At 45.3% G+C, this 25,451-nt stretch overlaps 1 protein-coding gene across 3 annotated transcripts in view; it reads right to left on the bottom strand.

Annotated features, from left to right (window-relative positions):
• Positions 1-2,005: 2,005 nt before the first annotated feature.
• Positions 2,006-25,451, bottom strand: part of LOC116944069 (uncharacterized) — a 28,089-nt gene continuing 4,643 nt past the window's right edge. The window contains exons 2-11 of one of the 3 annotated variants that reach the window (XM_032957479.2): positions 22,972-23,081; positions 20,013-20,184; positions 19,683-19,783; positions 17,832-17,918; positions 16,930-17,080; positions 15,624-15,680; positions 11,980-12,012; positions 11,027-11,047; positions 10,120-10,220; positions 2,006-7,220 (exon numbers count right to left, since the gene is read on the bottom strand). In XM_032957479.2, coding sequence (XP_032813370.1) covers positions 6,857-7,220; positions 10,120-10,220; positions 11,027-11,047; positions 11,980-12,012; positions 15,624-15,680; positions 16,930-17,080; positions 17,832-17,918; positions 19,683-19,783; positions 20,013-20,184; positions 22,972-23,081 — 1,197 coding nt within the window. In that variant the 3' untranslated portion in view covers positions 2,006-6,856. The remainder of the gene's footprint in view (positions 7,221-10,119; positions 10,221-11,026; positions 11,048-11,979; positions 12,013-15,623; positions 15,681-16,929; positions 17,081-17,831; positions 17,919-19,682; positions 19,784-20,012; positions 20,185-22,971; positions 23,082-25,451) is intronic. The other 2 variants (XM_032957481.2, XM_032957480.2) reach the window with 2 other exon arrangements.

Genomic DNA, 25,451 nt, shown 5'->3' with positions numbered 1-25,451 from the left:
GGTTCCCCACGCGAGCGGCCGCGTGGGGGCGCGCTGTGGTGTGACCGAGGGTCGGCACATGCACGGCAAGAGGCGTCCTCCCGGGTTTGGATTCCCCCCCCCCCACTCGCGCGCCTCTGTGTGGAGTTTGTATTTCTTACTCTTTGGTTCTTTCGGTAAAGTCACGTAGGTATAAAATAAATCACGAAGTTTTGGGCGCAACACAAGCGTCCGTCATCATCTTCTTTCCTGCTCTGCGTGGGTTCTTCCCCGGTGTCCTCCCATAGCTAAACCCACACACGCAGTGGAACTGAATGAGAATTGCGCTATAAAGCTCTATTTCACAGATGTCCAGTAGGGGCCGTTCAGAACGTTACCCTCCCCTCTCCACCCACGATAGGAGTGAAAACCATAGGATAGGTAAGCAAATCACTTAAAATATACAAAGCAAACTAAATTATATATATTTTAATTTTGCCAGGTAAAGCCCACAGCTTATTGTTCAGAAGCGACCTGGCCACATATGATAGCTCAACAAATTGGCTTATCATGTGTAAATGTACAGCAGTGAAATTATCTAAATAATTTAAACGCATGTTTCTGGTATTATCCAAAAATCCCAACACTGTAAAAATGACTCAATTTGGATCACACCGGGGACAGCAACATCGCTACCGCCCTACCGCGAAACTTGGTTAAGACTCCCCCGGTAAGAGTTAGAGACTCCATGAGGATTTCTGGGTAAACCCGCGTCAATAAATGCACACTACAGTCGTGTAGACGCGTGTTGGTGATGTGCCCCATTGTGCAGGGCCATCATGATATCTCTGATCGCACCTGCACGAACATCGCTGAAACAGGGGACGGAAGAGTCCACACGACTCGACGGCAACCGCAGAGCCACGCGGGCTTCACATCAAAAGGTTCATCCGTCCACCATACAGGGTGGTCCAGATATCTTGTGCCCCCCCCCCCCATTTAATTCTGTAAAACGTAATATATTTCTTTAAAAGTAAGGTTTATATGAAATATAATGAATATGCAAAGAAAAACCATGTTAGAGGCCAATTAATTGGGGGTGACAAGACGTCTGGACCACCCTGTAACACATTCCTGCGGAGGGGGCTGGTAGGAACGTTGGGTTGCTCGGTCAATGGCCAGGGTCAACGGCGGCACCACGTGGTGTATTCCGCAAATATGCCCGACTGTGAGGGCGGGCACAAGCTGGCGTGAGTAGGTTACACGTTGAGTTTTATAAGGGCACCACGGGGTGACCAGCCCCTCCCCACCCAGCCCCTCCCCACCCAGCCCCTCCCCACCCTCCCCTCCCTCCCCACCCAGCCCCTCCCCACCCTCCCCTCTCCACCCGACCCACCCCTCCCATTTTTGGATGCACGACGGACGGACGGACACAATAATCCCCTGTGGGCTGGTGTAACCAGGAGGTTCCTACCAGTATAATGGAACGCATCAATGTGTTCCAAATACCATTGCGTCTAGCCTTTGTACGTTGTGATAAAGAATTCGACTCAGGAGAAACTAATGCAGCCATCCGAGGCCTAAATATATATATGTAAATATTTAGAAGTAAAGTAACAGTTTATAATATTTCATGCGAGACTTCATTGAAATTTGTGCAGCAGTCTATGAGGAGTGATCTGCACATACAGATAATTGGTTGCTTATATGTAGACAATGTACTGTATTCCGTAAACAATGTTATTGATTTATGCATGAATGTTCACGGAAGGTCTGCTTCAGTATGTTTGTCCACTTCTGTGACAGGAGTGTTTTGCAAGTGAAATTACACTCGAATAATTAATCAGAGGAACCCCAATTTCATGGGGCAATACACGCATCGGTCTACTATGGGTTCATAAATCCACTTGCTGTACTCCCATCTGACCTCACAGCTCAGTTAGTTTTGGAGATTCACAGATCTATCATCAACCCCAGCCTCGAAAGCACTTGAATATGGGCGAGTGCCGTTATGTTAATAGAGAAAGAGCAACATTCCAAACCGTCATGCTTTTTGTTTAAACTTTAATTATATCAAGACTGCCAAGTTGTGAAATGTGCACAGCTAAAAGCACATGCAAGCTTAAACATATACACGACGATGTCAGACGTAAAAAAGCAATTTTCATTTCTATTTGAGTGTTTACAAAAATAATGACATTGCACATTACGCATGTGGCTCTTTTATAAGTTCCCTTCACAGTAATTACAAAACAGAATTTCCTCACGTAATTGAACAGTGGTGAGAATTTAAATCTGTAAGCTTAAACGCAACCCACAAGCTCATAAAGCGTCTGTGCAATTGAACAGAGCGCAACACAATAAAGGTTTCATATTTCTAGCCAAAGCTCTTTCACAGCGAAAAACGGCTGCAGTTGTGAAGCATACTGCGCGTCCCAAGCATCCGCCAGAAATATTGTATACGTTTAAGGTACCGATTAGGGCTGAACGATTTGGGCAAAATATATAATTGCGATTTTCTGACAGATATTGCGATTTGATTTGCGATTACATTTAAGTCAAGCTTCAGTTCAATATTCACTGTGTAATAGATTTAAAACATGTGATGGAGCATTACCACATACCATCAAAATATGAACTGCTCTATATATTCCAATGCAAGGATGATAACTTAAAAGATATGAATTGCTTCCAACATGTATTTATAGAAATATTTTAATTGAAATAGAACAAAACATAGAACAATTGTTAAGTTTAACACGTAGGCTTTCGCGACCAATATCCATAATAGATGTTTTTGGGTTAGATCGCGTAAATGTGTTGTTAAAACTCGCCACCACCCGATACAGCCAACTAGTAAGGGTTGTCACATAAACAGCACATGCCAATTCGTCACTAGTACAGCACACCGGTGTGTTAATAAGCCAAGCCACAACATTTACAATCTGAGTACGCAGATTGTAAAGTTGGCTGTGTTGGGTGTTGGTGGGTTTTAACGACACATTTATATATTTACGCGATCTAACCCAAAAACCTCTATGATGAACAATTGTTAAGTTAAATAAAAAAAAGTTATAATTAAAAAACCAATTCCAATAAGCAAGTAATAGGACTTTTAAAATCGAAAACAATCGCAGCCTTTGCGATTTGCTAATGGCATTGTTTCAAATTGCGATTTTAAATCGATTAATCGTTCAGCCCGTGTACTGATATACTGATGTACAGAATATTGTACCGCTGGGAAGTTTCAGCTGCTGTGCATAACTACAAATACTGGAGGTTTGGCGATGTTGTCCGGTTACAATGTAGAATGGATAAACTGTTAATTGCATGTTAAATTGCTGACAATTTACATGAAGTAAACAACAAAAATCTTACTCAACATTACCGGAAGGACAAACTGACTAAAAGGTTACTCAATATCTGGCTATGAAAGCCACACTTTTCATGATACTATAATGCATAGTGATGCGGATCCTTAATCTTTGCACTATATTAGGTTCACAGGGTTTTGAGGCTTTTGTAATTAATTGAATGCAAGAATATTTCCATAGCTGATACAGCCTCACCAGGTTCAGATATACACACACACAACACTCACTATGCACACACGACTGCGAGGTGGACTTAGTAAAGCTCATTTATTATCATAGGCAATTCCGGGGTACTTTAAAAGGTAATCGGTCTGATTACTCACGTTCATAGATAATTTCTTATTTGCGATTTTACGAGTAAAAAATGTAATGTTTGATTACTTCAAATTAAGAGTGAAACAGTATTCGTTTATGGTGTGTGGAGCGGTGGCACCGTGCTTAGTGCACTGCACTATAAATCATAAGTTCGATTCCGGGCCAGAACAACATCAGTGGTGAGTACAGCCCTCTGATATGTTTTCAGGTGTGTACCGAGTGTTGTTCGGTGCAACCCGAAAGCACACCAGAGCGCAAGCGGGCACAACTTGCGAAAACCTACATACGGGTAGAATCATTGGTGAGATTTCCGAATCCTGGGGCCCCCTTTATTAACCCGCACTGACCTGCATGGTGAAATATGGTTAAACAACCCCATGACCGACACGGCATGGGGAGAATTTCATCCAGTACTGGATTAATTGCTAAGAATTAGTTTAATTTGCTTTGTGGTATATATTTTCCAACGATTGGTACCGATGTTTAATTAGCTTTGCGTTGATGCCATCCTCGCATTAAACAAATGCTGTCAACTTGATTTCGCATTAATTGCTTGGCACAATCATTTTGTGTAAAACATTATAAAAGTAATCAGTTGATGCATGCCATGTAAACGATTACACACTAAAAACAGGATATGGATCACTGCTTACGATGCGTAAAATATTACTGCCAAACTGGCTGTGCAGGACAATTTGACAGTTTAATTGTTGTCGATATGGGAGACCAGTTTCCATTTCAGGTATTGCCATAACGTTTAAAACACTTACATGTATGCATACACCACTTCTGTGATTGAAAATACGGTACAAAACGCACTCTAACCTCAAACGATTCATGGAGGATATGAGTCATGGCAGGGAGATATTTTATAGGTTTAACTTTTTAAAAACCAACGATAAATACGCTTTTGGTTTTGAGGCAAATTAAACAATTTTCAAACAGTTGTTTCACACTTCATATTTCAATCAAGCAAGCGACGTAACTGGCGTCTTAACACAGCACCGAACACTCAAATACATTGGGTGTCAGGGAGATTGTAATTTGGTGTGACAGAAACTCTGTTGGGAGGGGCTTAGTCCTATGTTTCAACTAAACATGCAGTTTCAAGACCAGGCTGCAGCCAGCCTGGAGCTGTCCTGGCACCATCCCAGCACCTTTTGGATACATCCTCTTGAACCGTGTGGTCCAAGTCCGTTTCTCAGGCAGCAAATCAAAAGTCAAAGTGATATCCTGGAAAATGAGCATTGCGATGTGCTTCTCATCTCCTGTTTACAGCCCTGAGCCAGTGGTGGAAATTCTACATTATTACGGTGGGGGTGAGTCTATCCATAGGATAACCACTTGACCTCCCCACAAAGTGCGACTTCTTTTACTTTTACTAACCCGGAGGGATGATGAGCCGGGTGAAACACTGACCAGAATTTGAACTCACACCCCTTCCGTTTGGGAACCGCTTGTCGACTGCTGAGCCACCTGGCCAATTTACGATTGGTGGAGGACATTCTGTCACAGGGTTTTCAAGGATTATACAGAATCAGAATTGTATTCATAGTGGAGGAATCCGATGAGCTATGAAGCTCTTTTTCACAGATGCCCAGTAGGGGCGGATCAGAGAGTTATAATGACACACAATACAAAAACACAATATGAGTGCAAAGTATAGGAAGGGTAAGCAAATAACTTTAAAAATAAACTTTTTATTTACCAGGTAAAGCCCACTGAGCTATTAGCTTCTTTTTCAGAAGTGACCTGGCTACGCATGATAGCTCAACAAAGTGGCTCGTCACGTGGACATTTATATTAGCCAAACATTCTAAATAATCTACTAATGGGCATGTATGAATTTCGGACTTTCATTAGTTTTTGCATTGATTGCCTAGTTCTGGAAATGTGGTCGTGTGGGTGTGAGAGCGTTAAAATGCTCTGGATGTAGGAATGTCACAACTAACGCTCTGCGATGTGTAACGTGTGGCTGTACTGTCATTCACGGCTCTCATATTCATGAGATATGTAGCTCAAGTTCTCTGAGGGGGGATTCCAATCGACGAGGATGGTATTTTGTTAAAATATAAAGTGTCTCTACATCATTAGACCTCCTTTGCCAGTACCAAAATATAATAATAGGGTTTTTCCCCTTTTTTCTGGCAACAAAACTGAAACCTTTTTACAAGGATTCATGTCTGCATTAACCACAATACTTGCAGTCAAAATGCAAACAAAAACATACTATGATAATATATGCATTGTCCTTGAAACTGATTGGTCCACACCAAAGGATGCCTTTTGGCATACAGCTGTACGCCTTTTGGTGTCCTCTGGTCGAGCACCAATTGGGTCGAGGCTCAAAAGAAAGCCATCCCTTGGTGTAGACCAATCAGTTTCAAGGACAATGCATATATTATCATAGTATGTTTTTTGTTTGCATTTTGACTGCAAGTATTGTGGTTAATGCAGACATGAATCCTCGTAAAAAGGTTTCAGTTTTGTTGCCAAAAAAAGGGGAAAAACCCTATTATTATTATATCAAATGTGCTTTCAATGAAGAGTTGCTGTGCTATATGCTATCAATGAGACAAGCAATTTTACCATCTTCCATCAAAAATACCCAGACACTTACCTTGGATGCATGTCCAGTGCAACACGTCATACAGAATCTGGTCAAAAGCCCAAAATACAACAAGACAAGTACAGCCTTCAACCTGCAACAATGCTGCAACACACTGAAAACCGTTAAAACTAAACACTGTATCTCTATATCATGACAAACATTGCTTCTTTACCTGAACTGAGAAATAAAATGGCAAACTAAATAATGTTCTCATCATTGCCTTGAATTAAACTGGAAACGTTTCTATTTCAGAATCTAAAGTAATTAAAGTAATTGAAAACATTTGGTTCTTACAATAGCTAAACGTTGGGTGGAGCAATTACTTTTGGGGTAATAACTGTTACACTTTTTACAGGCAGCCTTTGTCAAGTTCTTACAAATGTAGCACTACCAGCAATAATACAACTGAGCTTTTTATAGCTATAGCACACTGATCAGTGATTATTTTATCCGTATCAGCGTGACGATACCGGTTAATGTCTTAGTGTTCTGTACCCAGCATTTTGGAATTTCTGACAACCCTAAGAAATGCACTGAACATATTATGCTAGAACTTCGCTCGTGGCAGCACACATATGGGCAGTATGAATATATAGGCTTAATATATAGGCTGCCAATCCTTATCACCCCACTCATCCCCCATCTTGTTGGACTTTTTCACTCCATAGGTTATGCCCTTACCACTGCCACTGCCTCCTGGTTTGCTGCCTCCTCCTGCACCTGCAGAAGCGCTCCCCTCCTCCCCTTCATCCCAGCTTTCTTCCACTTCGGTGCTATCTGGAGGAGAGTCGCACTGCAGAGGCTGCCAGCCCTCTGAACTCGTTTTGGGTTTTGTCTGTCCCTCTTCTCCAACAGACCGTGCTCCAAATGAAACCCAGCTCTCGGCTTTTGGAGACCGCTGGCCTTCCTTCTTTGCAAAAAACTCTTGGCTCACCGCAGCTTCCCCTTCTCCAGCTGCCGACCTGTGGAAAACAAAGCGATGGGATGGTGGAGGTCAAAAGTTAAACTTTGGGCGTGATTGTAGTAGGGTTTGCCACCTTTTTCATCAGACCAAACCCGGACATATTTCTCAGTCAGCCTCCATTATCAACATCACCGCAATCAATGGGCAGAGAGCCCTGTAGGTGTCCACTGCACATTTCGTCATTTGTTTCCACTTTTCTCTGTCTTGTGCCAATATGCTCAAGTTAGTGCCACATCTCTCTGGCACCAATCTCTGATGTCGTCAAGCCATCCTCTGTCAGGTCTTCCTCTCCGTCCGGTTCCTTCTATTTTTCCTAACAACACACTTTTAATTTTCCTGTTGATGTCCATCCTACAAATGTGTGCAAATGATTCCAGTTTACTTCGCATCTCTGCCTCCATCATTAGGTCTTCTTCTATGGTGCAAGCTTTTTCTTACTTCTATTTTGGTCAGTCAGCCTAGGTCTATCAAAACTGTGCAATATACGTACTCTAATGAAGTTCATGACTTAACACAGCACTTTCACAGACAATATTACAATTCAAAGTAGATTTTAGGTTAGGCAGTGTAAATGATCTGATCAAATCTCTGTAGTTAAGACCCTTCACTACCCCACACAACCAAGCAAATTAAATGGCTCGTGTGCAAGCGTTTAACGTGCCAATTATGATTGTGTCAGCTCATTGGTAAGTTGAAGAGCAATTCTCACAACCGCATTTAACAATTGTCCCTTCACTGGCTCCCTGTCCGTACCCATATTGATTTTAAGATTCTCCTGCTGGTTTTCAATGCCTTATATGGACTTGCTCCTCCCTACATGCATGACCCCCCTTCAACCATATATTCCATCAAGATCATTAAGATCTTCAGATTTTGCATTGCTCACTCTCCCACTGTCTAGGCTTCACACTTGAGGTAGCGGTGCCTTTTCAACTGCAGCAGCTAAACTCTGGAACTCATTGCCCCTTCGAGGTCAGGACTTCCAAGACACTTAGAGATCTTCAAATCTCGACTAAAACGTATCTGTTTCAAATGGCTTTCTCTCTCTTTCATTATTTTCAAACGTCTCTCATTTTTTATTTTCTTGGTTGATGTTAAACTATATCCGTCTTTCCATGCATAGCGATTGTTTAAGGGCGCTTTATAAATTGTATTAATTGCTATATTTGCTTAGATTATTCCGTGGTATAATCCAAAATGCAATTATGAATCAGCGTTTATCCTGTGGAGGGAGCTGGTCCCCATTATGGGAATGTGGAATTTCCACCAATGACTCAGGGCTGCCAACGTAGATACAGACTGCCTAGGGACGTGTCATGTATTCTCTTATCTGTGGATCTTCAAGTGTTTATAATTGTTTAATTGGATGATACATGACACGAAAGGCATGTTGTACGAATGAATAAATCGTTCTTACAAAATTAAATCGCACATTGCCCACGGTTGCTACTGGTCTAATTGCATTGTGGGAGAGGATGAACTACAATGTGCATTCTACCCTGCTGTAACAATTCATCATAATTTTAACCCCTTTCCCGTTCGGAGATGACTGCAAGTTGCAGGGTGGGATCCCGTTCACCGCTGAATCTTAGAACGCGTAAGCGGTTCAGCGTTAACTTTAGAGATGCATAGTGCCGTTGTTTTTAAAGCCGTTGCACCCACCACAGAGAACTGTAACGACACGACCGCACTCTACGATAGCTGGCGCCACACTGTGCCACACATCTTCCTGTATGGCCTTGTGGGAGCCTCGGTACCAATAAAGTTCATGCATTTTATTTTTTCTTCCGATGGTGTACACGTACGTCATCAGTACGAATCAGGAGAAAACGGGAAAGGGTTAATACACTAGCCTCGAATTATAGGGGCAGCCAAGACCGCAGCTTGCAAGCCACATGCGGATCCGGAGCAGCTCCAGTGCGGCTTGATAGAGACGCAGCTCATGATTAACTTTTCAATACTTTATTTGAAACAAGATACATTTGTAGAAGCGTGAATGGCGCAAGGTACTTGCCCCTGGCAGCGGTGCGGGACACAAGCACTCCCAGGGCACTCCCGCAAATTTTTTAACTCAAATGATCAGAACAGCCAATAAGTGTGAGTGAACCAGCCGTGTGAGCCCCATGTGAGTCCTGTGGCTCTCGGCCATTTTGCTATGGGGCTCATAGGTGAAGGAAAGTTGATAACCTTCTGTGGCATTATTAAACAATTGCAATATATCACTGTATGTATATCTCAGTATTACAATTCTGGTTGGTGTCAAAAGGGTTCTACTCAATTGGAAGGTTACAATGTTAAATTCTTGTAGAATAACACAGCCCATCATCCGTCAGGTTGATAAAATGAGTACCCCTTTCACCAAAGTCAAAAGGAGTTTTCCTTATCAGAGAATCACCCCCGCTAAAGGAATGTAGAATTTCCGCCACTGGTTCAGGCTTCCCGTTTGAGCACAGCACACTCGCAATCGTTTGAGTGCACGGAGATAGGTTCCGAAGCTCTGTGGCCCTATATTTGGATTATATGACTAAGTGGTTATACATGTGGGAGGAAACCCTAGGAGGAAAAGGGGCAACACTCAATCCCTATGCCATGATGGGCTAGGAGACGGCGATCTAGAAACACGTTTTAGAGTATTTGGCAGCTATAAATTTCCACATGATAAGCCACTTCATTGGGCTATCAGTTGTGGCCAAGTCACTTCTGAAATAGAGCTACATAGCTCAGTGGGGCCTTATCTGATAAAATAAAATCGTTTAAATCGTTTTTAGGGGGTTTGGGAGTTTCACAAATTTGTGTGATCCACTGACCCTTGCCTCCCCCAATGCTGGATCACAGGACATGTACAGCACAGCCACCAGCGATATGACGTCAATCACAGCCACGGATGTGATGCTCACCCCTCCAGCAGAGGAGAGTCGTTTCCCGAGAGACGCTCATGGCCTCCGTGCTTATTCGAGAACATGGAGGTCACTTCCTTCCAGCCTTTCATCCCTTGTCCCTGAAAAACTGCAAAGAACATTAAGAGGTAAAGGTTTCAGTGTTATTTTTCCCCCATCAAATGTTTAAATCTAAAGACAGCTTCACTGCTAAATTCCACATGCAGTGTTCCAGCATTTGAGCTGTGACTCTGGAGAAAATGTTTTCAAAAGCTTTGAGTTACAGGAAACACTTACCAATACATAATGTTGAAAGCACCAGCAGAAATCAGAAAAGAATTGCATAATTTTTGGTTAATGCAAGTTTACTCACCAAAATCATCCAAGACAAACACAACAAGAGGATCAAAAGCAAACGTCATAGAAATGAGCAATAGAAAGTAATGAAAAGTAGCAATATGTGTGCACGTGCCAAAGTCCTGATCACCCCTCCCCCCGTATTACACCTGCACGCACATGTCCTTCACTTTTAAGTCTAGTTAAGTCTAGGTTTCAAACTAATTTCCTTAGAACTGCTTTTTGTGTTTAGTTTGTTGTCCTTCCCCTGCACCTCCGATGAGCATGGTTGGCTCCATACAGTGCAAAAGAAGTTCAACATAGACACGTAATCATACATGAAAGTAGTTCAACATACATACATATTACCGCCACGTGCTGTTGCACACGGAGACCTAAAGCATTGACACGAGTGCAACTATGGTGTACCGAAAAATGTCAGCAGGGATGAATAATGAATGAAACACAAAGCAACGTGTTCGCTGTGGCATCGACGAGAGATCCCGCTGGCTCACGGACGTGGCGCGCGGGAACTCTAAAGCGGGGTGCGCAATCAGAGTGAGTGTTGGGAAGTGAAGCTTTTGTAGGGCACCTGCTGCTTGTTTTTCCAGAGCTGCTCCGAGGCAACAGATCGGGCAGAGCACAAAGGTCGAGGCACCACGTGTCACCCAAGGCAGCAAGCACGAAGAGCAGGTTCCACAATTGCACGTAAATGGAGCACGTGGTGAGGATTTAACGCGTACGTGTTCACAGCTGCTTGATATTTAGGTGCAGTTTTCTGGGTTGGGTTGAGTGTGGAGCATTTTTTATTTAAATATTTCGCCACGCATACCTGCAGGCACCATCTTAGCGCGGTGACATAGCCTCCTGGTAGCGCATTTGCCGCTTGCTGCAGATGTTCACGGTGTGAATCCAGCGCCCGCCCTGATTAATATTGCAAGTGTATGAACCATAATAATACAAAACGTTCATCTGCTTCACAGAGAACGTTAAAGATCCCATGACATCATGAACAAGAGAAGGCCAATGTGTGTTGGCGTCATGGTCAGAAATATAAACATTTGAAAATTACCCACAAATTACCCCAATCAAAGTAAACGCAGCAATCACTACCCTCAGCTGCAAAAACTGGGCAGGACCCTGCTGAAAATGTCATGCGAATTAGCGAGGCTTTCCTGTGTGAACGAGTGCAATAATAATGAAATAAATATTAATCTCGAATTCAACTCCTCGAGATGCCCACAGTAGTGCGTCATGGAAACAAGGGAGGAAATGCTGAACGCGCAGCCCAACCAGGAAACCACACTTGTACGGAGCGAAGGTTCCCTAGCACACGTTCAATGACGAATCGTAGCATGACAACATTAAACGGTGCGAAGCCCCAAAGCTGCCGAGTGGTCCGATTGAACCGTGGGAGGGGAGAACCCTGCAGCGTGCAGTCTACTCTGCTATATCAATTCACCGTCAAATTTCCTACGTCCACCAGAGCTTTAGAGTCCCGTGGGGGAAGGGACGTAATATGAACATTAATGAATACACAATTACCTTTTGTGAGGCTTGCGATCCAAATTTGGCAGCCTGAAATAAACAGGAAAATTAAACTCTGAACCAAGCGCACCATAATTTTGTAATAATTAGTTTTTTACATTTTCACCATTAATCTCATCAACATTAGTGTTTCTTACTTGCCTTTGGACAGTTTATAAAAAATGAAAAAACATTTTCCAAGGTCCATTTTTGGGATTCTTTATCCATATATTGTACTCTGATAATAATGATTTCATCTTGTAACATGCCGCACATTATTCGCACGCTCTCGTGCGAGAACAACTCAAAGGCGCGAGGAGCAACCACAGACAAGCTGGATGGCTGCCACACCATCAGCCGGTGCTAATAATCCCCCAAGCTCAGTGTTCTCTATATATGAAGGTGTTATCAGTCAATTAATACGGGAGAAAACCGGAGCACCTGGAGAAAAGCCACACGTGTGAGAGGGAAACACTACATCTCATACAGACGGAACAGGTGGAGCAATCAATTTTTCTGTACTGCTATCTTGCGTTCCAGGGTATGGCTGATCGATGCCCGCAGGGAGTTTCAACCCTCACAGCCTCCAGAGCGCTGGATTACAGGTGTGAGCCACCACTTCCCGACAACAATCCATACTTTCATGCCCACCGTCATTTGTGAAACGCATGTTCATTGTCTTTCCTTTTCAGTTTATCATCTTTTTATTTGAGATACATACAAAATTATCATAGGTTCCTATTTCAGTTAAGTCAATTAAGGGAGACTTTCACTTTGTTTTTTAATGAAATTGGCCGATGGAGCCGAAGCCAGGGCATGAACGGATGAGTTCGTTTTGGTTCAGTTCACATAAGGTTACGTTATTTCCCATATAAGCTGGAGTCGCCATGTATACGTGGCTTATTTAGGCTGTTTAGACAACATGGGTCGTGCACTTTTTCTTATTTGTTCCACGTATTACCCATATAGACCCTCCTTCAGTATAATGTGTTCAGTGACGGTGCTGTCATCAAGCATATTTACACAACCAAGTGTCAAAGTGCTCCAGCCAATCGGGCTGAATAGGTCAAGCCGAATGAATAGGTCAGGCCTGGTAAATAGATAAGATATGTGCGAGGTCAGGCATGACTTGCAGTAGTAATTGAGATCTATAAGCTACAATATTCCTATTGAAACGTGCAATAACATCCAGAACATTTATTTCTGTCATGCGGAGCTGTTCATAAAATATGTGCACATATATCATTACATTTAAGCCAGGTCAGAGAGTTGGGACTTTAACAGAGCAACGATAAAAGTAATGTCCACCTTCTGAATAAAGGTGCACTTGGGAGAATGCTAGGAATGCCATGTAAGGATAGGGTCAGTAACTCAGGTGTTCGCAATCGAACATGGCAAGAAACCTTTGACAATGTAGTGGGGAAAAGTGGGCGGTGATGGGCGAGACGTGGGCACAGGATGGAGGAGGGCAGATTACAGAGAACGGCATTGGAGCGGCACTCAGAGGGCGGCAACTAAGATCGCAACGCATGTCACCACGTGGAGGCACACAGAGGGGGATGTACAGCATGTCTTAATCAGCATAACGGATGCTACAAATGTACGGTGGGGAGGTGGGGGGGGTGAATGATATACGTGAAAAAGTGTGGAGTCAGAGAAGGCTTAATGCGGGAATGTTTCAGATTGTTTCAAGGAGGGGTTTTGTGGAATTTCATTTTTTATATATAAGTGCAGGAAAATATGAAAGCTAAGATTATAAAAAAAGGTTTCTCTGTTATTTGGTCTTCATCAAAAGCTAAATATGCAGTTCAAGACCAACACTGAGAGGTCACTAGAACAACAATCCTTTAACAAAATGTTTGTGATGCCAATGCAGATGATGGTAACGCTGATGTTACGAATCATGCTCCTTAGCCATGTATCAATTAAATCGTACAGTCTGAAGATGGATTTTAATAAAAAATTAGATATATTTTTGTTAAATTGCATTGGTGATGTTTTATTTTATTGTCTATTATAGATTTTGAGAATAAGTTTTTCCCTTTTTATCTGGCAACAAAACAGGTGTTAAGTTGTTAAAACACCAAACTGAACCTTTTACAAGGAATAATGTCTGCATTAACCACAATACTTGTCGTCAAAATGCAAACAAAAACACACTGTGATAATATATGCATTGTCTTTGAAACTGATTGGTCCACACCAAAGACAGTTTTCTTTTGAGACATATCTCAAATGGTGTTAGACCAGAGGACGCCAAAAGGCGTACAGCACAATGATAATGCACTATCGGAGTAATGAGAGCTCGGGGTGAGCATCTACATCATGGGACCTCTTTTGCCAGTACCAAAATATGAGAATAAGTTTTTCCCCTTTTATCTGGCAGCAAAACAGGTGTTAAGTTGTTAAAACATCAAACTGAAACCATTACAAGTGTAGTGAGTCCAACTGAGTCGCAGACGTTGTTCTTCAGAGGCAACACTTTTATGAAACATCAACGCCTAACACAAAGGGGTAACTGCCCCTTCACCAGATACAGCCTAGGGTGGTGACCACCCAGCCAACGACGCTTTCCTGAGGAGTTACAGCTACCGAGGGTAGGGCCCTCTCACTCGGGTCCTCGACCACGTGTTGATGTTTCTCAGGACGTGGAGCTTCAGCTTGTCGGATGCAGTGACCCCGGTCCCTCTCAGGGACCCGCCTTATATCCCTCCACGGGTCGGGGCTGCTCCGCCCTTGGCCCCGCCTGCCTTCTGGAACCTTCTAGCTCCCTCTCGATCCCTCTCGAGAGCTCTCCCCGGACACGTGATCACCCCCTGGTCCCCCCACCTGGGGGCCTCTCTGTGGACACTCCAGATCACGTGTCTGCGGGGTCAACCAGAGTGCCATGGCCCGGGGCAACCCTGCCCCTGGGCTGACACTCTCCTACTCCCCCCTGTGGGAGCCCGCACTACACGCTATGCGTGGTGCCTGCTCTATCCCAGCGCACGCCAAGCACCGCTAGGGCTGGTACTCCACCCGCCTACGGGGTGTATGCGATGACAGTGCATCGCGTGCCGTGGCCCTCTCGGGCCGGCACCATACAGTCACATCCCCGATGTCACTACACAAGGAATCATGTCTGCATTAATCACAATGGTACTGGCAAAGGAGGTCCCATGATGTAGATGCTCATCCCGAGCTCTCATTACTCCAATAGTGCATTGTCTTTGTGCTGTACGCCTTTTGGCGTCCTCTAGTCTAACACCATTTGAGATATGGCTCAAAATAAAGCTGTCTTTGGTGTGGACCAATTAGTTTCAAAGACAATGCATATATTATCACAGTATGTTTTTGTTTGCATTTTGACCACAGGTATTGTGGTTAATGCAGACATGATCCCTTATAAAAGGTTTCAGTTTGGTGTTTTAACAACTTAACACCTGTTTTGTTGCCAGATAAAAGGGGAAAAACGTATTCTCATATTTTGGTACTGGCAAAGGAGGTCCCATGATATAATATATTTTGTATCGATGGTTATATTAGCCTATGAGGTGCATTTGCACGTAATTTGTATACATTGTAAATCATTGATTCGTAGATGCACGATGCGTGGCATACATTGAGTATCAGAATCTAGGCGAGTGCGAGGAAAGTGACATTGGTATACACGCAGCTCTCACCCCTTCTTTGGCTGCAGCAGCGATCTTGCTGGCTCCCACCGCAAAGCTGCTCCAGCCCTTTCAAAAGCAACACAAATCAGAATGAAACAACTTGAATAGTGCCAACCACTGTTTTATATTATGCTTGTTTACCCAGGAGAGGCTCACTTTAGTCTCAATTCTTTTTCAGCAGGGACCTGCCAAGTTTTGGCAGTAGAGGGGCGATGTTGCTGCCGTGTGTGATCCCAATTGAGTAATTTGCAGGCAATCTTTCAGCATTGAGGGCACCACAGTGGCAATATTTTGTCTGCCTTGCCTGGTATACAGGAGGTTGTGGGTTCGATCCCGATCCTGACACCTGTATATTTTGGACTTTGCATGTTCTCCCCGTGGTGGCGTGGATTTTTCTCTGGGTCTTCCGGTTTTTCCCTCCACATGATAAGCCACTTCGTTGAGTTGTCACTTATGAAAAAGAGCTCGAGAGCTCTTTACCTGGTAATATAAAAATTAGTTTAGTTTAAGTTTAGATGTTTGACCAATACCAGTGATACTATTGTGTTTTTTTTTGCTTTAAGAAACCCGGAGAACCCGGGACAAAGCCCATGCAGAATGGTAGGGGAGGGGGAACATAGAAACTGCAAACAGAAAGACGCCCAAGTCAGGAATTGAACCAAGATCCTCTTTGCTGTGAGGCACAAGTGTTACCATTGTGCCACCCTGCCACCCAATAACATATGTATGTATAAGGTTGTTCGTTAACATCATTCGACCTGGTTTTGTGACTGTTGTTCCTATCCAAACACTTCCCCATATAACCATCATCATGAACATCATCACCATCGTGGAACTTGGGAGCACAATTATTACAGGTGCGACAATAACCCACATGTACGAGAACACAATGCACATCTTAGGTCACACAAATAACGTTGTTTAAATCTTTGCATACTAAAATTCTATTATGACAGCTCTGTTGGATTTGCATGTTTTTTACCTAAAAGTTTCCCCCAATGAACAGTCAGTGTTTGATAATTCAATGAGATTAGGATATACAGTATAATTAAAGAATGAAAGTTATAATTTACCTTTCTTTTATTTCAAATAATTAGTTTTTTTATAATCCCGCAGAAGAAAGTTTGGTTTTAACTGCACATTTGTAATTTCAATTGACGTGTTGTTTTCCAATCTACACACACGCTACTAAATGTACGTACCTCCCATATGGCTGTCGTGGATGGGATGTGTAAAAAAAACACTTTTGTTTGTTACGTGGAGGGACGGATATGCGTAGGATGCACATTGTCTGCTTCGTCATTTTTTAACTTACCGAATGGAGTGAAGAGACACTGTTATTTGCCGCTTCCTCTGTGTTCTTCTCAGTCACCGTGGTACTGCCGAAGCCCACGTAGCGACTTCCCTGTCCCCCATAGCCTGCGCCCCTGCAGCACACAAACCCAGCGGAGGCCAGGCAGCCAGCGCTACACAGTGGGATGCGGCTGATGAAAACAATGTCGCTCGACTGGATCGGGGTGACACCTCTGCTGCCAAACCTGAGCAGGCCATATGTACTGTATATTGAACTTCTTTTGCACCGTACGTAGCCAAACGTGCTAATTGGAGGCCATCTGCACACTGCCCAGTACAAAACTTCTTCCACCCTCTCTACAATCTTCCCCATTATCCATGAAGAGCTGGGAGGATGGAGCGTTCAATGGGAGTGCTAATACGGGTCTTTAGCATTGATGCAATGGTGATAAGGCACCATCTTATATTTTAACGGTTCAGGTGCAGCAGCATTGCAGCATAACCTGCCCACAATTGTGAAGGTACCAAAGGCACGTGGCAGCAATGAACATTTATGACTGTGCTTTACTGACGATTCTGAATGAGGAAGAAACCGTCTGCAGTTGTGTCTTTGTGTCACTGCTGCCTGTCGAGATGGCCACATTCTCAAATCTTTGAGAAGGTGCTCTACATGACAAATATGGCAGCATAGTCAGTTCTTTGAGATGATTGTCTCGATAATGCCGAGGGCTTCGGTAAATACAATACTGGACACCTTTGTGTGTTTTAAAATCCTGATCATGAAGGTCCTTGCTTGTGAACAGGGAGTCGATGACCGTAAAGGCACGAAGAAAGATGAATACGCACAGACCACTGCGGCAATTCACAACAACCAACGCAATTGTGTGGCACGTACACAAGAAGCAGCATGCAGAGTTCACTCACTTTTGGAAGGAAGTCCCATCTTCATTGAGCCACTCTTCAAAGCCGTTGTCTGGGTTTGTCTGGGATGACTGCATAAACGGTGGACTTCTAAAATTTGCGACAAAGTCACATTCAACGAAAAGGTTAGATGCAATTTTCAGCAAAGTACAATCGATACAATTTACACACAATACCTTCATCTTAACCCTGTACCAAGTAGTTACGTAGACTAACCAATGAGAATTCCAGTAGCTGTACGCGAGTTTGACCTGTAGATCAGTTGCCAATGGAATTGGAACAGGACACACAGGGCAAGGAATCTGTCCCCACAATAGTTGGGACAGGTGTTTAGTCAAATTCTGGTTGGGAGATGACTCAGCCCATCATCCCTCTGGGGTCAATAAAATAGATATCACTTTGTGGGAAAGCCAACAGTGTTTTTCCTGTGGATGGACTCATCCCCGCCATGGAACGTACAATTTCTACCACTTGCACAGTGCTTGATTTTGTTACAGTCAACAGGCCATTATGTAGATGCCTCCACACCTGACCGTCGGTTACTTCTGCCAAATCCTGTAGCCGTTGTAACCAAATAATGCGCCCTGACAGAATCACACCACCGGGATGGTGGGCTTCCCTTGGTCTAAACTAAACACTAAACTATTACACTTTTTTTTATTTTGCCAGGTAAGGCCCACCGAGCTTCATAGCTCTTTTTCAGAAGTGACCTGGCCACAAATGATAGCTCAACGAAGTGGCTTATCGTGGGGAAATTTCTAGTAGCCGAATACTCTAAACGCATGTTGATTCTAACTGTGGAGGGAAAAACCGAAGGACCTGGAGAAAAATCTGCGCGACCACGGGGAGAACACCCAAACTCCAAATATACAGCAGGCGTCGGGGTCTGGATCAAACCCACAACCTCCATACCAGGCAAGGAAAATAACATCTTACCACCACGGTGCCAGTCTCGGTAACCCTCCTAAACACGTGTCCCACCCACCACAACCTCCTCTTCCTTATTAAATCTACAACACTTTGTTGTTATATTTTCGGTTATTACTTGTATTACATTATCCATGAAACATCTATCATTCTCCGCATGCACCTGTATTCAAGGGCCAGACATGTATTTTCAAGTTACTTTGTTAAAGTCCAATTCCCTGACCCCAAACGAGTCGATATCATCAGTCCTGGGCGCGTCCCCATTGTGAAGATGGTTTTTATTGAAGGATGAGGGCAATTTCAGTTCAGTGTTTTTTTCCCCGTTATAAAAAGGTAATCATGCAGCCCTGCAAAGTCTCGCTCACGTTACTGCTGGCAGAAGGGCCTCCAAAGGAGGAGCTCTAGAGAGCCCCTCTTAGACCCTATTCAGCCAAATCTTCCATGCTGGTCAGACATCTTGGAAGAGGTGGGAATAACCACACTTTACACAACGACCTGCCGACCTGTAGTGTCCCCATTTATTCTGATACATGTATGGCCAAGCTTGGGAATTGGTGTACTAAACCAATTTGAAGTTATATACGGTTTTATTAATTTATTTTTTTGTGATTTGCTTACCTTTCCTAAGCTTTGCACTTCTATCGTTATTTTGCATTGTTTTTGTTGTAACTTTCGGAGCCGCCCCTAATGGACATCTGTGAAAAATAGAGCTTCATAGCTCATCAGATTTCTCCAGGATAAATAAAGATTCTGATTCTGATCTCGGTGCTGTAGTTTTCCCGGCATGAGTGCCTTAACGACACAAAACCAACCATGAGCTGGCTCTGAGTTGTCGTCTCTACGATGGCAGGACACGACCTGGGTAGGCGAATGACCGTGAAACCGGTTCAGTGGCTGTGGTGTTTAGACCAGGAACGGTGCACGTACTTGAGTGTGGCTGATGGGAACAGTTTGGGTTGGGCGGGGAGCCAGTCTCTGGCGAGTGATGTTTCTATGGTCCACTCCCGACCTTCTGCCAGAGCAGCGATCTAAAACGCAAACACAAGCAACGGTTTTAACGCACGAAACCGCTGCAGTCGTCAGCGCTGGGAAAAACAGCTGAGACAATATCCCGCAGAGATTACAAAATGCTGTCATGGAACTGTTTAAAAAAAATTTTTGACGAGATGTGGCCTAAAAATCATATAATAAAGAAATGGGAAAACCGTAAAAGTGTGGTTTGTGTGAGTGTAGGCAGAGCCATGCTGAGGGCCTTGCCTTGTCCCTGTAGAGTGCCGCAGCTCGGCTGTTGTATTTGTCCTGCAGGGACCAGCTGGGATTGAAGTCCGGCTGCGTTTCCAGGAACTCGCGGAACTTGGAATTTCCTCCTACAAGCATCTTCTGCAGCTCCTTTTCTTTCCACTTGTCCATCGTTACAGAACGAACAAAGCTAGAAAACACCGAGAAAAACATCTCGGCATGTATTCCAATGGCGGTAAAATAATTTAACCTCGTACTGACAGGCGAGGCACCATGTCAATGGAAGAATTTACCTGCCATGACGTGCGTGTTTATGATGCACGCAGTGGCAAGATGTTAACTCCCTCACCTGGTATGTAGGAGGTCGTGGGTTTGATCGCGACCCTGACTCCTGTATATTTGGAGTGTACATGTTCTCCCTGTGGTCGTGTGGATTTTTCTCTAGGTCCTTCGGTTTTTCCCTCCACATTTAGAATCAACATGCATTTAGAGTAATTGGCTGCTATAAATTTCCACATAAGCCACTGCGTTGAGCTATCAATTGTGACCAGTCGCTTCTGAAAACATTCTAGATCGGTCAGTGGGCCTTACCTGGTATAATAAAAAGAGTTTAGTTCAACATGCAGGTCATTGAACATGCGGTCTAACTCGCGATGAAAGCAGGCGTGACAGCATTGCGAGGCATTAACCCGCCTACAGTTTGTTTTTAATGTTTTAACAGCAACAGGATTATGACCAGTCAGCCCGAGACACAAATTCGGGGGGGGGGGCGGTGGGGGCAAAGTGTTACTACGTCTGTGGTGCCGATGTGGTGACCACCAACCAAGGGGGAAGCTGGGAGGGTTTGCAAGTTGAGTTGGTGTCAAGCTAAAGCACAACGGGCTACGGGGACATGTGGCGGTGGGGAATATGCGGCGTCGTGTGGTGAAGTGACCGGCGAGCCCGCGGACGAGGGATTTACTCAGGCAGTGCAAACAGTTTCTCTGTTTCCCACATCTTTCGATTAATTTGCTGTTATGTCGCAAAAAATCCTCCTGTTTTAAGCTTCCCCGAACGTTTTCCCACTCGAATTGTTTACAAATTCTGTCTCAACCGTAAATTTTAAAAAAGTTTTTCATGCCCTTGGTGCGCGGGGGAAGTTTTTGTTTTAACGAGGCAATGCGCGGGCCTGTTACATCACGCTGGGATGCATGTAAGCACCGTCAACATAAACCAAACCGGTTATGAAGAGGAGGGAATAGAGAGATGGGGAACGAACCCGCTGCCCCAAACCAGATGGGTCCCCACTGAAAGGGGTAAGGGTAGTTTATTTAAAGTAAGGGGGGGGGGGGATGACAAAGGGAAGGGACGGATATAACCGAAACACGCCCGAAATAAAGAAAAGAAAAACATAAGAGGTGACCTGCACAAGCGTGTTTTCCTTCCACCCCTAGTTTTTCAAGTTTTTAATATTACATTGCCATGTGCAGGCAAGTGCCGAATGCAAGTTACGCATCGTAGTGGGGCATAGCGACCAACAGCTTATATCGCTCAATGCATCACTTCGCTCGCACCTATACTCCAGTAATGAGCTCAGATAAGCGGACACAACTTCTTAGGAGGAAACACTATTTATTAACACCAACACGTTACACTTAACATAGGGTGGTAACCACCGACCTGCTCTAACTAACACACACCATCACTCGCTAACACTGACTCTCGGATACACTAGTGTGACCCAGCCAGGTGGGCTACTGGCGGGTCCGCTGACTGGAGGCTTGACTCTTCTTAGGAGGCGTCTTCACGATGGATCTTCTTTCTTGACACGAGCAGCCCCGAACCCGGTGGGGAGGCTGCTTATATGGGCCTCGGCGTGTCCAGGCCCCACCCCGGTCCCCACCTTGATCCGGTCACGTGTCCAGCCGGGTTCACTCAGAGTGCCACGGCCTTACATAACCCCCGTGGACTCACCCACGGTCTCCCGGTCCCTGAACCGGCCCTGACGTCATTCCCGCCTCCAGACGGGATGACGTCATGTGTGTGTGTAGACCCGTGTGGTAGTGACGCTCCCCCGCATAGTGACGTCACACATGTGCGTGTGTGTGTACACAGTAGTGACACTGCAAGTCACTACACTCCCACGCGTCGTCAACGCTGTCCCCACCTCTCTCACTCCGCAAACCTCTCGTGCTGTGCCTCTGCCTCTCTCACTCTGTGCATCGCCCATCCCACTCCGTATGCCTGCCGCCTCTAACTCCACGTGTCCCCCATGAAGAGTCTGTCTCCAGCTCCCTCCTCGTGGCTCAACATGCTCACTATCATGGCTCCTTGTGCCATATCGCTCTCCGCATCTCTCACCGTCTACTGGACATCTGTAAAAAACAGAGCTTCAAAGTTCACCGGATTCCTCCAGTCTAAATAAAGATACAGATTCTGATCCTCTGCACATCTACCATGCCTCATCTCTATACATCTGACTCCATGCATCTCCCATCTCTTCCTTTACCCACCAATGCCCCAAGGCATTATTTCAGGAGAGTCCTGCTCATTGATTTGGTCAATTCCTTAAGGGTTGAGGCTGTGTGAATAAAAACCTTATGCAGTATTATTGTAGTAATCGTCTGCTTGTTTACCCACATAGTCCTGAGTCACAGGACTCTTTTTCAAGAGGGTTTGGCCAACTTTTTACAGCAGGGGCTGTAAAGTGCCTTGGAATGAGCCGCTATATAAATCAAGATAGGATAATCCATTTAGTGATTACAGACAACAATTAAAATGGCATAACCTACTTGCAGCACTATCCTCCAACAGGCACCAGATTGCCCCGAAAGTGGGTGCCTCACCTCACAAGACAGCCCAATCTTTGTGCCGTGCCAAAGTCTGCAACGCACTATCCCGAATGCGTGGATCGCGGCTAAGCTCCGGTGCTACCTCCACTGCCGCCACCCAGGGCCAATGCAGGCTCGGCGTAGCGGCGCTGTGTCCGCGCGCTCACCTGAGGTGCACGCCGAGGCCCCGGTGCCGACCCGAGCACTCCAGGCAGACCCAGATGCCGTAGGTGACGCTTGCCCACTGCGCGCTGTGTGCACCACATTCGAAGCACAGCTGTGGCGGCACAGACAGCACCGATTAGACAGCAAGCGGAGAGAAACCGAGTCTCTCGGTACCACGGACACCGCAGGTTTCTATCCACGTAGCAGATTCATGCCCAATCACAGAGCTTGCGTTTCAGTTGAAGTCGCTTCTTCAGCAGTTCACATGTAGGTTTAAGGGTTACAGGTCAGGCATTGGGGATACGGTTTAGACATCGACGTTAGGGTTTAGGCGTTGGAGTTAGAGGTTGGGGATAAGGGGTTGGAGGTTAGGGTATGGGTTAGAAGTTACGGTTTATGCATTTGGGTCAGAGATTAGGATTGTGGCATGGGGGTAGGCGTTGGAGCTAAGGGTTGAGGCATAGGGGATATGGTTTAGGGTTAGATTGCAGTTTAGAGTTGTGATTAGGTCTAGGGACAAGTCGCAAAGGCCGCGTTCCTCGCCATGCATCAATGAGGACAGCAGTCTTGGCCCACTGATGAATCTCTCTCCGTCCGGCACCCACGGCATTCACGCGCGCTGCCATCATTAACACACCCTGCAGGGTCACCTTACACACACACACACCCTGTATCCTGCTTGGTCACCTCACACACACCCTGCAGGGTCACCACACCCACACACACCCTGCAGGGTCACCTTACACACACACACACCCTGTATCCTGCTTGGTCACCTCACACACACCCTGCAGGGTCACCTTACACACACAGCCTTTATGTCTCACACACACAACACCCTGCAGGGTCACCACACACACACACTGTATCCTGCTTGGTCACCTCACACACAGCCTGTAGGGTCACCTCACACACACACTGTAGGGTTACCTCACACTCACACACTGTAGGGTCACCTCACACACACACTGTATGGTCACCACACACACACCCTGCAGGTTCACCTTACACACACACACCCTGCAGGGTCACCTTACACACACAGCCTTTATGGTCTCACACACACAACACCCTGTAGAGTCACCTCACACACACACAGACCCTGCAGGGTCACCACACACACACACCCTGCAGGTTCACCACACACACACACACCCTGCAGGTTCACCACACACACACACCCTGCAGGTTCACCACACACACACACACCCTGCAGGGTCACCACACACACACACACCTTGCAGGGTCACCACACCCACACACACCCTGCAGGGTCACCTTACACACACAGCCTTTATGTCTCACACACACAACACCCTTGCAGGGTCACCACACACACACTGTATCCTGCTTGGTCACCTCACACACAGCCTGTAGGGTCACCTCACACACACACTGTATGGTTACCTCACACTCACACACTGTAGGGTCACCTCACACACACACACACTGTATGGCCACCACACACATACACTGTATGGTCACCACACTCACACACTGTATGGTCACCACACACTCACACACTGTAGGGTTACCTCACACACACACTGTATGGTCACCACACACACACTATATGGTCACCACACACACACACTGTATGGTCACCTCACACACACACACACACTGTATGGTCACCACACACACACGCACTGTATGGTCACCTCACACACACACTGTAGGGTCACCTCACACACACTGTAGGGTCACCACACACACACGCACTGTATGGTCACCTCACACACACACACTGTAGGGTCACCTCACACACACACACTGTATGGTCACCTCACACACACTGTAGGGTCACCACACACACACACACTGTAGGGTCACCTCACACACACACACTGTAGGGTTACCTCACACACACACTGTAGGGTCACCACACACACACACACTGTATGGTCACCTCACACACACTGTAGGGTCACCTCACACACACACACTGTATGGTCACCTCACACACACTGTAGGGTCACCACACACACACACACTGTAGGGTCACCACACACACACACACTGTAGGGTCACCTCATACACACACTGTAGAGTCACCACACACACACACTGTATGGTCACCACACACACACTGTATGGCCACCACACACACACACTGTATGTCCACCACACACACACACTGTAGGGTCACCTAACACACACTGTATGGCCACCACACACACACTGTATGATCACCACACACACACACACACTGTAGAGTCACCACACACACACACTGTATGGTCACCACACACACACTGTATGGCCACCACACACACACTGTAGAGTCACCACACACACACACTGTATGGTCACCTCACACACACACTGTATGGTCACCTCACACACACACTGTATGGTCACCTCACACACACACTGTAGAGTCACCACACACACACACACTGTAGGGTCACCTCACACACACACACTGTAGAGTCACCACACACACACACTGTAGGGTCACCTCACACACACACTGTATGAT

The sequence above is a fragment of the Petromyzon marinus genome, chromosome 20 (assembly GCF_048934315.1).
Source record: "Petromyzon marinus isolate PM22_M1 ecotype Great Lakes invasive population chromosome 20, UKy_Petmar_22M1.pri1.0, whole genome shotgun sequence".
Lineage (NCBI taxonomy): Eukaryota > Metazoa > Chordata > Hyperoartia > Petromyzontiformes > Petromyzontidae > Petromyzon > Petromyzon marinus.
The sequence above is the reverse complement of the archived record's forward strand: the minus strand, read 5'-3'. Positions and strand labels throughout refer to the sequence as shown.